Raw genomic sequence first — 11,624 nt, 5'->3', positions numbered from 1 at the left:
TGCAAATTCACTCTGCCAAGAAAAGAGTCTAAACCAGGTTTCTGACAGCCAAAACACATATTTACAGAGTACGAGAGAACAACAGCTGAAATCACAGTTCTATACATGGAATCAACAACACGTTGTACACACCACCGACCACCACTCTGCCAACTTCTACACGGACCGGGGGCAGCCCTGCCCGGCACCCTTCCTCCTGGGAACCCGGGGACGGGGCTGGGCAAGCACTGCCACCCGAAATACTGCAGTGTGTAGTAGTAGTATTAAACGCATACTGTATTTATTTTGTTTTAACATTGGAAGCTACGGAGTGGGAAAGCCCCAGAAATCTCTCCGATGCAGTCACTACTTTGCAGGAATACTTCACCTTGAAAATACTATTTTTTTTACATCAGTAACATCTACTTTGCTGTTGGCCATCACTCCAAGGGTTATTATAAATCTGGAGGAAAACACTGGTAATATTCTTCCTTCTCAGAAGGGGGAAAAGGAGAAAGAGTGGAGGTTTGGAGGCTGGTGGAACAGCAATGGATTACTGAGTCCGTTCACTGCGACGGGCTTCCTCCCAGGTAAGGACTTCTCTTCATTGTCTCAGCTGCACAAGCCTTGCAAGCGGCTCAGGTTCAGCTTCAGAGATGTACAGGACGTACAAAACCCTTCGGCGGGGGATCAGCGGCAGCAGCTCCCCTCCAGGGGAACCTGCTTAAGGAAAACATGCTCCAGCTCTGAGGCTTCCCCCAGTACCTCCTGCGCCAGAGCTGGCACGCAGCTACATCATCTAAGGCTGGAGGTGACTGAAAAGTGGTCCCATTAGCCCAAAGCAATGCAAAAATTCTTCAGCTCCTGGCTCTCTGCTACAGCTCTTGCTTTGCTCTTTGGTCCCTGTCTACCCAGGACGGTGGTGTCTAAGCCATCTGCTTCTATATTGTTTTTCAATCATAACATAATCATTTATTGACCTTTAAGTTACTGTGGTTTCACAACAGAATCAGGACTCCCTTCCCCCAGCTCTCAGCTCAGAAGTGCCTGATCTGCACAGTCACGGAGACCAACACTGTGAAAGCTCCCAAAAATGTGGGGAGGAAAATGCCATTCTCCAATGAGGAGTCTCTGGAAGGAGGCAGGATGCAGACGTGCTCCTGGCCGCTCTGCAGCAGCCGCCTGGGCTGCTCCACAAGAAGCCTCGGGGACCAAAACTCTGCTTTGAAGTGTGACTCTGCCAAAACAGCCCCTCACTTCTGTAGCGTTACTGCCCATCCTGTAAAAGGGAGCTCCTGCCTCAGGAGGAATCGAGACAGGGGCTGCACCTATTAGCACCACATTTACTTCAACATGACTCTTTTCACATCAGGCAGAAAGCTGACCACAGCCTCTCCAGCCCTACAGGCAGTGACTGCAGTTCAGCCATCCTGAGCAGGGCAGGCAGCACTGACCGCAAGAGGGGCAGAAACCCTGCCCTTTCCTCCTGCTCTGACCTCGCTCAGTTATGAAATTGTCATCTAAGCGGCCCCCAAATTATTCACAAAATACTCAAAGATGAAGTTCTCTTTTCCATCTGCTGCTTAAGAAAATAATTCACATTTGAGACATTTTTTTGCTTTTAAAGTAGGAAACAAATCCATAGAAACTTCAACCTAGGAAGTGTTTCTTACAGAGTCAGAGGAAAGAGAGAAACGGTCTGTGTGCTGGTGCAGGAGAGTGCTGAGATGTGCTGGGCTGGGGGACGGGAAGGGGACACCATATCGCAGGACTTGCCCAATCCCTCGAGGTTGTCCTGCCATGAGGGCACTGTGGCAATGGGAAGTTAAAATTAAGGACCACAAACGGGGAAAGTTACAAATGCTTTGATCCCTCAGTTTAAGATTTAAAACAGAAAACATTTTACTCAAAAGGGAAAACATGCGTTCTCTGGCCTGGAATTGCCCCTGCACCCCTTGCCTGAACAGCGCGACTCCCAGAAACCGGGAGCAAACATCTCTTTCCCCTTCGACCCTGCACCACCACAGTCCCACCGTGACAGCCGGAGCTGCCGGCAGTGGATGAGCTCCAGTGGAAGAGAAGGGACAACGGGAAGAGCCCCTGCAGGAATAGGTGTCAGACAGCTCTGGAAAAAGAGGCTTGGCCAAAGGCAGCGTCACCCTGAACAGCCCCACAGGGAGGCAGGGGAGCAGATAAATCATGCACTTGCAACAAACAAGTTTTACAAACCAATTGCCCAAGCAGGCTGATCAGCTCTGGTTCTTATAAATATTAAAGACCCGATTCAAGAGTTTATTTCCTACGACTTAAGTTAGTTACAAAAAGCTTTTTAGTAAGTTTTTAATGTAACTGGGCTTTTCTTCCTCCCCACGCTTTTTTCTGTGGGGTTTTTTTTTGGGTTTTTTTTTTGTTTTTCCTAAAAAAGACATGTTTATATGTTTAATAAAAGGTCCTTCCTTAAGATCAGACAGAGGCAGGCACACTGCCTCATGGCACGGACGTTCAAAGGCTGTAACCAAACAATACAGCCACAAGAACCACTCAACAGTGTCTCTCCATAAAAAAAAAAAAAATAAAAAACCTGATACTGGTTACAATAAAATACACATGGGAAAAAAGCATTTTTACAAAAAAAAAAAAACCAAACAAAAAAAAAACAAACCAAAAACAAGTTAATGGGGAAAACATAAAAAAGAACTACACAGAGCTGCACTTAAGAGATCATCTGGGAATGCATATTAGTCCCTTCCATGTAAGGAAGGGTGGAATTATGGAAGCAAACCTATTTATGTCTTTGCATTAAATATGAAACTTTCTGAGAGGCTCCAGTACAAGATCAGTTTTCCTACAACCGTGGGCTGCCAGAGGTTCCAGTGCTTTCCCAGGCAGGGAGGGCTGGCATTTGGTCAATGGAGTGGCCTTTCGGTTGAGATCCCAGCAGGTTATTACAATCCACTGTGCACTGCAGTGTGGGCCTGGCTGGCTCTAGCTCCAATACTTGCCCCCCATCTTTTTCCTTCTTTTCTTACAAATATACAAAGAGTGTAAAAAGTTTAAAAAGTGAACTTTGCTGATTAAATGACAGACAAAGTTCTTGCACATTCGGAGATCGGCAGCATGAGGCCCACCAGGCAGGCACCCGGCAGCGCTTCCATCAGGGAGGACGGCTTTAACCAGGCTGGGTCATTGAATGAGCAGGGAGACTGGAGACATGAACAAGTCATTTCAATCCACCCTGATCCTCCCTGCGATCTCAACTCTTCCTCTGGAAAGCACATGGAAGCCCCTCTTGCCCACTCTAAGTCCTTCTGGAAATAGTCAAGAATTTGTTATCATCTAAATAGAAAAGAGGAGAAATACAGACTCTTTGCAAATGGCCCTTTGATCTGTATTAAAAACAGCTCTCAAAGTTCCTCAAGAGTTAGAATTAGTGGGGCACGGGTGAGGGGCAGTTTAGATATGGGATGTAAAATATTAAAAAGTGCTCTGCAACTAATCTGTTCCGTGTGTGTATGTGCGTGTGTGTGCATATACACACACATACACAAGCACGCACATACACACATATACATATATATATACACATACATATCTATATGTACACGTACATATATATGTACGTAGGTATAAAGTTAAAAAGTCCTATACGATATGATTAGAACAAGCGTCCTTGGAAGGTCATGACTGAAGAGAATGGGGCCGGTTGGGATGGCAGATGGGGCACTCGCCCTCCTCGGCGCAGGTCTCGCACAGCACTGCATGTTGGCACGGTAACACCACCCGGTTCTCCTCCTGACACTTCAGGCATTTCACTGACTGCATCTGAAACACCGCCTGCAAGAAAGGGGCACAGGGCAAACGTGAGCACTGCAGCCGCGGCGCAGAGAGGCTGACGTCCTGCACTGCAGTTTAGGCAACAGCACGGAGGCAGCAGGTTGTTCTTGTGAAGCTAAAGCAAAGCAGCACAGCACGATGTTTTTTTTGGACCTTTATGATCAACAGAGCAGCTTTGATTGACTCTAACTCCATAATTTAGGCAGAAAGAAGAGGTAGGTATTTGCCTGTAAGCTGGCTAAAACTCGCTTTGGCTACATCCACATGGAATTGCTTTGGTAGGCTTCTGATTTCTGGCTGTATTAAAGAAAACGGAAAAAAGCTGCAATCTGTAGGAGAAGAGGGAGCAAGGCCCTGCCCTGTAAACCCCTAGCACTCACCTTATCGACCTTCTCCAGGTTCGCCCGCAGCTGTTTCTGAAGCGTGTAGAGTGAGGAGAGCGACAGTGTTTCCAGGTCAGAGAAGGAACGCAGAAACTGAGGGTCCTGGCCTGTGTGGATCCTCTCCAGCTCCTCCTGCAGTTTCTTCACTTGCAGCTCCAAGGCTTCCCTCTGCTCCCGGGCCAGTTCACATTCCATGTTAGCTGTGTTGGCGCGATCATTTGCTTCCTCTGCCTCCTTTTTCCAAGCATCACAAGCCTACAGGTTCCAACAAAGAGGGCAAGAGAAGCAGTCTCAAAACTCTGCTACCCTCCAATAGAGAATTCCAGGCAAAGCTGTCATTTTCACATACTCCTTGCAAGGAATGTGCTCTGTCCAATCTGCCCTGCTCCCGAATTCTGAAACATCCTTGGAGCTTTGCTTCCAAGCACTGCTCATTCCAGATACTCATCTGGTTGGGCAGCGGTTCCACACTTTGGCTCACACCATTAAAAGGATAAACTGTGCATATATTGTCATGGATCTAAGCTAACTGCCAGGTCTAGAAGATCTCAAGCCACCTTGACGCATCTGCCCTGACACCTGGCCTTGCACATCCCGCATCGAAACACATCAGGAACAATGGTTCAGTCTCCCTTTCCAAGGCAGAAAGACAAATAAGAACGCTTTGGAGAAACTGTTTGTGAAGCCTACAGCTCTTCCCATTGCCTCATGTCTGGAAAGCTTCTCCTTAAAGCCTGACTCCCTCCTATTCCTTTACATTCCCTAAGGCCTCTTCCCAGCAGCTGCTCACATACCTGTTTGGCTTGTTTCCAAGACTCTTCCCACTGCTTTATTGTGCCGTTGGCTTCATCCAGTTCTTGTCGTAGCCGTGCCAGCTCCGCAGCACCTGGACCTGACAGAAATGCAGGTGAGGTACTGGGCGAAAAACTCCCCGAAGCAAAGTGTTCCCATATGCTGCTGTTCATCCCATTTAAACCTGTTTCACAGGGAAATAGAGAGGGTTATGTCACAGCTGCTTGGCAATTTCCCCTTTTCCTCCCTACCCCTGCGAAATCCAGGATTCAACAATGTGAACATATGGAAGAGACAACCATATTAAGAATGACTTTCATCCCCTGGACCTAGGAGTTCATCACAAAGGGACTTTACAGAGGAAGCTTCACACCATTAGATACTGTAAGGACCCAAGAAACTGAGTGGAGGCACCTTCTGAACCAGGCTGGTTTTAGAAGCAGTTTTACAGCAGAGCTGAGTACCAGCTTGAACCCCCCTTCTCATGTGAGCACCTCTGAACAGGTTGCTGGTGTCCCACTCCTCTGTGCATCCCAGCTGTCCAGCGTTGAACACTGGTTTGTGCTGCCAGCCCAGGTGGTGCTTCCCGTCACCTTAAACCCTCTGCAACCCTGTGTCCATGTCTCTTCAGCTTGTTGCTTCAGAAAGCAGCCTCAGTCTCCACTAGAGACTAAACCGTACCAACATCACTATTGTTTACACATGCAAGGAACAAAACCAACTGGAAAGTCCTGTTTATAAACAAGTGGAGGTGACAGCGCACACCTCATCCTGGCAGAGCTGTAGCATAAAGCCAGTGACTGGCACCACAAACACTAACCAACCACCTCCCTAGTTTAGCTTATTGACATAATTCCTCTTTTCAGGAAGCAATTCAAGGCTTCAGAGATAAAGTAGTAGAAAAACAATTGTAAACAAATCCATCTATTTTTCACAGACTCCAAGGCTTGTTCTCTTTTAATAACAAAAATATTTGTACTTCAGCATCCCCACTTCATGCTCAGGGAGAGCCAATACTGAGACAGAGCTACCGAGCAATGTGGACACTGCTCAGTCAAGGTGCCTCTGATAATTCCGATCTCACAGCAGCCCAGCTGGCTGTGTCTGCAAGCTAGCCCTGCGGGCTCCCACTGGGGCTAACCCAGGACTGCTTACTGTCTATTTTGTACCAGCTAAGACACAAACAGTTACAAAAAATACATCTGAGAAACAGCAAAGGCTCAAGCATGTTAACAAGTCATTAGCAGAGGAGGAAGTGGTCTTTGCTGGCTTAGGCCACTTACCATAGACCCATCTCAGTTGCCCTGAAGCATGCTCAGCTGACAGCACGAAGTTCTAATGCAATCCCAACTCATGTTTTGTTTTAAAACTGTGTGCAGGGTCCCAAACAGGAGAAAAGAAGTACCACGACCCAGGTCTGCTCGAGAGCTCCCAGAAGCCAGAGTGACCTATGGTCAGTTCCAAGGGTGAACTGCAACCCCTGCCCTTAACTAAACGAAGGTGAGCACCCAGCACTGAGTTTTATGGAAAGTGGAGTCCCAGCATAGCGTTGGTGGAAGGAAAGGGCAGAGCTCTTTTCCCTGAAAGGCATCATCAGAGCAAGTCACTTAACCAATCCATCCCTTTTTCCCAGCCTAGACACATGGGAAGCAGAGGGAATTGCTCCCTTGTTGACGAGGTATTAGCAGATTTTTGGCAAAGCAGCTTCTAGTGCTGTTGCTGTTCTCATGGGAAGAAGAGATACAAATGGCAGCAGTGAAATAATACATTAAAATTAAAGCTAACTTAAGAGGAAATACTTACATGGCACAGAGAGGCATGTACATGGGATACACACACTGCATTTACCTAATGATCCATGAGAAGCAGATGTCCCCAGGAACGTGTTTTCTGATTGGCTTAAGTGTCCCTGGGGCTGATGGAGGAAATGCGATGAGAGGCTGACCGGTGGAGAAGGAGAGGCAGAGTGAAAGGAGGCAGAGCTTCCAAGGGACCCAGGGATATTTACAGGAGCGGAACTTTGCAGCAAACTCCCACCTGGACAAAGAACACACAGAGAGGATGGCTACGCATGACCATGAGGTGTGGGCTGGAGCACAGCGCAGGAGCTCAGAGCAGCAGGCATCAGCTTCCCTCTCTCTTCCCTAAGCCCCTTGAGATCCCCTCCACTTCTCAGCATGCTTCGTTTCCCTCTCAGCCTTTAAGAGGAGCACTGAAGCTTCTGCCCCATGCCCTGCATATATCAAGACCCTCTAGAGTTCAATTGGCCACTCTTTCATTGGCCAAAGCAACAGAAGGCTTTCTGAGAAGAGTTCAGTCCCTGTCAGCCCACAGAAGATGGGAGCTGGCATTCAGTGAAATACTTTGTAATGAAAAACTCACTTCTACAGAGACGTGCTTCTGCCTTTAGTACTTCCAAATGAGGTGCAGTGAGAAATCTGACCCACTGGGCCAGATAATCTTAACCACTGAAAATCAGCTTTACTCTTGCTGAACATACTTGAGTGCCCACATCTATTGGTAATAAAAAAAAAAAAATCAAATACACTAAAGCCCAACCTCCAAAGACACCACACTTTCCTCAGAGAGAGCTCATCGTGCCTGCTACACACAGCCCTGCTCCCTGTTCCCTCCTCATCTCCCTTTTCCCTCAGAAGACTATCAGGTACCACCCAGACCTGACATGCACAGAGGGCACAGCAGCATGGGGGCTCTCTAAGGTACGGCAGAGAAGCAGGGCCATCAGCAGACGTTCACATTGAATACTCGGATCAGGCTCTTATCTTTGGGCAGAGAAGTGGAAGTGATATTCTTTAGGGCTTTTTCCACAGGTCTCTTCCTTCCTCCCTCAGTACAGCTCTGGGCAGTATAGTTCCCTTGGAAACCTTCAGACCACCAAAGTTAGCTCTCATTCTGACACAGCAAGGGTAGCCTAAGCCTACAACCACTTCCAAAAAGCTGAGCTGTTTCATTTTTCCCTGGGTGCTCATCAGAGACAGGAAGAGGAGGCCTCAGCCTAACCCCACGTATTAAAACAAGACGGACATTACAGGAATCATATCAGCAGACCATGATGACACTGTGACAGACAGACAGCATTGCCAGGTCAGTGAGTCTACCATTACTGCTACAGAGAGTTTTCTACTTAAGATGCAAATAGTCTGTTTGCTGTCTGTTAACAGCATCAGGTTCCTTCTAGAGCCTACATACACACTCCGATAACAACAAAAAATAAAGCACGTCCCATTCAGTCTCAAGAAACATCCCCAGGACACCTGGGCCCAACAGCATGAACTCAGCTCTGCTAGTCTGCGAGGGCTCCAAAGATGCCAGAATTTTTTGTAATTGCTGTTTTAACCACTGTTATTTTGGGACTGGTCTGGGAGCTTTGTTGGTCTGGCTCCACTGAGGTGACTGGGCAACACTGCTTGGCAGAAGATAAAGAAAGCTCTGTTGCTTTCATGTACCTATCATGATGCCACTTGTGTGGGGCACTGTGCTGCTGTCAAATGTCTTCTCCAGGGCAGCCACTCCGAATTCATTCAGGTCCAGGTCATCCAAGGCAGACTCTGCCAGACACAGAGGTACCAATTATGTTAAAGGACCAACAACCTCAAGAGATAGGGCGGCCCAAAGAGCCTACATGCAGAGGAGCCTTCGCTCCCTACGTCAGCCTGCACATCCCTACTCTCCGCCCTGCACACACTGTTCTTGGGTGGTTTGGCAGAAGTGTCATGGGCAGCTTTTTGGCTCAGGTTCTTTTGCCTAATCTGATTTCTTTTTTGTCTCAAAGCATTCCCTAATGTTATACAAAAATCTGATCAAATAACAGCAGTTCCCATAACTCTTCCCCAAACTGCTCTTTCAAGTCTGTCCATAACAACGCTGGCCTGTGACACGTCTGGCTCTGGCTTGTGCTTTGTCCCTCTTTGCTGAGAGCCATTCAGAAAAGAAATACCTGTAGAAGGGAACACATAAAAACATCTCTGAGGTTTAAAGATAGGGTAAAATAAAGCAAGCCTATGAATACCTTCAAGTGTTACATCTATGTGAATATGCCTCATCACTAATCATGATCAACATCATTTCATCCCACACATGCCCACTCGTTGCTATTATTAATTTTAACAAATTAGTGAGATCAGAAATGTTAGAATAGGGGGGGAAAAAACAAACCCAAAACAGGTGACCAAAACCCCCTGCACCTATCTAAGAGGAGCGACTCCACTCTCTAACTCTCCTGTTCTTTTCCTGACAGCCTCAGTCCTACGCTCTGTGAAGGGAAGTCACTATGCTCTACATGACGCAGTCCTTGCTATGAAACTGTCCTTTAGAATGAACGGGGTTCTGGCTGTGGAAAACACCCCTGTGATTCCCTGCCTGTTCCAAGACCTCTGTGTCACTGACACACCCAAGACTGAGGCCCTTTACACCACATAATAAGTGGCTTGGTGGCCTTCTGTCGGTCCCGTGGGTGAGTTTCATCCATAACGACCTGCAGAAAACATCAGATGTGTCACAGTCACAGAAAAAGCTTACAGCTTCAGGAGTCTGCCAGCACTGACGGAGACAGAACTGGAGCTCCCTGGAACACCCATGCTACTCCAGTTCTCACACCGGGTGATCCATGCCTGTAGAAGCCCTATCGGCATAAGTGAAAAAGGCAAAGTTACCTATGACAGACTCCACGGTGTCACTGGTGGGGTAGAAAGGAAGGGCATTGGCATTCATGCCTGGGATGCTGCTGGTGCCAGCAGGGCTTGGGGGAGTCGCCGCCAGACTGGAGGTGATGCTAGAGGAGATGCTGGATGTCAGTGGGCTCCCCACTGGAAGAATACCCAGTATGTCCTGAAACAGAGTTTTAGAAGGGAAAAAGGTGGGAAATAAAACATCTTTGTAGACGAATCCCTTCGGAAACATGCAGGAATGAGCCAAAGATCAGGAGCAAACCTGTTCCTGCCTGCTTTCAACCTGACAGATGGCTGCTCCCAGGCTGGGGGTGGGGAGAGATTAACAGCTTCTCTTAAATTTCTGCAACCGTTCTGCTCTCCCCTCATCCCCGCCCCCAGGATTGTACACATCCTTCAGGCTGCCCCAGAATTCACTCCTCTGAACCACAGGTTGCATGCAATAATAGGCACAGGTCACAAAATCACTCATACAGACCTAGTTCATCACATGACTTAGAACCTGATACTAAATTCTCTTTGCTGAATCCTTGAACTTAGATGACTCCAGAGACCCACTCCAGCTCAATTTTCTGCAATTTGGAGACTCCAGCATGGTCCAGCCCACAAAGATCTAGCCGTTCACAAATAACACCTCCAACCAATCACCCCATCCTCACAAAGTAATCCCTCTAGCTGAGCATCCCTAATACTGTCTGGGCTGTCATTTACTCCCTGCAGAGCTGCCTGGATCCACAGGGATGTCTCCTGCCCTGCCTGTGGTAGTGCAAGCACTGAGCTAGGTCAGAGCCCTGCTGGCAGTACCATACCTGTTTGGGCTGTAACAAAGGTTGCTCCTGGCTCCTGTGTTCCAGGGAGTGGGATTTCATTTTTGCTTGCTGCAGTAAAGAAACAGAACAAAAGATAAGCAGAGGGATTAGCAGCAAAATTAAGAATGGTTGACTGCTTTGGAAAGGGCAAGGAAGCAGCCCCCTCCTCACTTACAGCTGGCTCTGGGCCCTGGAGAATTTGGTGAATGGGAAAGCAGAGCAGGATGAAAACAGCCCAAGGAATTTGTTTTCTATGAACCAAGACATAACCCCTAGACTTTTGCAAAGACTTGTCATGATTAGGTTTACCTTCCATGCTGCTCCAAGCCCTCTGCTAACACAAAGGACATCTTAAGAACCAAGACCAAAAATCAATTATTTTGCCTTGCTATAAATAACTCACCAGCCCTACCAGTACCTAAAAAGGGGCCAGAAATGGTGGGATACACATTATATCTTTAAATTAGGTACACGTTTTTCAGCTTTGAGAAAATAAAAGTATGTAGATTATGTTTCTCCTCAAACTATTCCAAGCTCCCAGCTAGGATTGCAGGGGCTGCTTGTTTACCCACTCTCCACCTGGCAGTCTGAACCAGACACTCATCCCAGGCACAGAGCCCACTCGATCGTTTTTATTGTGAGCACAGGCTTCACCAGCTTTGCAGAGCAATTTGGGCACGATGCATAACAGCAGTGCAGGGGATACCATGCTGGCTAAAGTGATACACCCCGACTTTTGGCTTAAACAGACTCATGAAAGAGATAAACGATAGCTGGAGAGGGATGGCATAACCCAACAGGCAAAAGGGCAGCGGAAGAATCCACCCCTTAGCTCTACTCAAATCATTTTCTCTGCTCAACCATACATCCACGGGCAGATGGGGAGGTCAAAACCTGGCAAGCAGGCTGAGATACAGACGCAGAGACTCTTCTGCAGTGGGTACCGTTTCCCTCTCGCTTCCCTGAACAACATACAGTGCGTTTACACACAGTAAAACTACCACTGAACCAACAGGGCTTGTTTTCCTTTGTGTGCGATAGATGTGTGTCGGTGGGACATCTGTGTGTGCCTGATAACACGCCTGCTGGATTATCCAACACATCCCTGCCTGTCTGACACTCACTGGAACACAAGATGT

The 11,624-nt window shown here is 47.6% G+C and overlaps 1 protein-coding gene across 4 annotated transcripts in view; it reads right to left on the bottom strand.

Moving 5' to 3' along the window:
- Positions 1–38: 38 nt before the first annotated feature.
- The window catches only part of UNK (unk zinc finger), a 40,316-nt gene continuing 28,730 nt past the window's right edge, over positions 39–11,624 (bottom strand). For 2 of the 4 annotated variants that reach the window (XM_069872521.1, XM_069872522.1), the window contains 7 exons: positions 10,486–10,554; positions 9,662–9,836; positions 8,456–8,557; positions 6,837–7,025; positions 4,991–5,172; positions 4,194–4,451; positions 39–3,813 (listed from right to left, as the gene is read on the bottom strand). In XM_069872521.1, the coding sequence (XP_069728622.1) occupies positions 3,658–3,813; positions 4,194–4,451; positions 4,991–5,172; positions 6,837–7,025; positions 8,456–8,557; positions 9,662–9,836; positions 10,486–10,554 (1,131 nt within the window). In that variant the 3' untranslated portion in view covers positions 39–3,657. The remainder of the gene's footprint in view (positions 3,814–4,193; positions 4,452–4,990; positions 5,173–6,836; positions 7,026–8,455; positions 8,558–9,661; positions 9,837–10,485; positions 10,555–11,624) is intronic. The other 2 variants (XM_069872523.1, XM_069872525.1) reach the window with 2 other exon arrangements.

Source organism: Phaenicophaeus curvirostris, chromosome 19 (genome assembly GCF_032191515.1).
Source record: "Phaenicophaeus curvirostris isolate KB17595 chromosome 19, BPBGC_Pcur_1.0, whole genome shotgun sequence".
In the NCBI taxonomy this organism is placed as follows: domain Eukaryota; kingdom Metazoa; phylum Chordata; class Aves; order Cuculiformes; family Cuculidae; genus Phaenicophaeus; species Phaenicophaeus curvirostris.
Note: the sequence above shows the minus strand (reverse complement) of the source record. Positions and strands in the feature narration are given on the sequence as shown.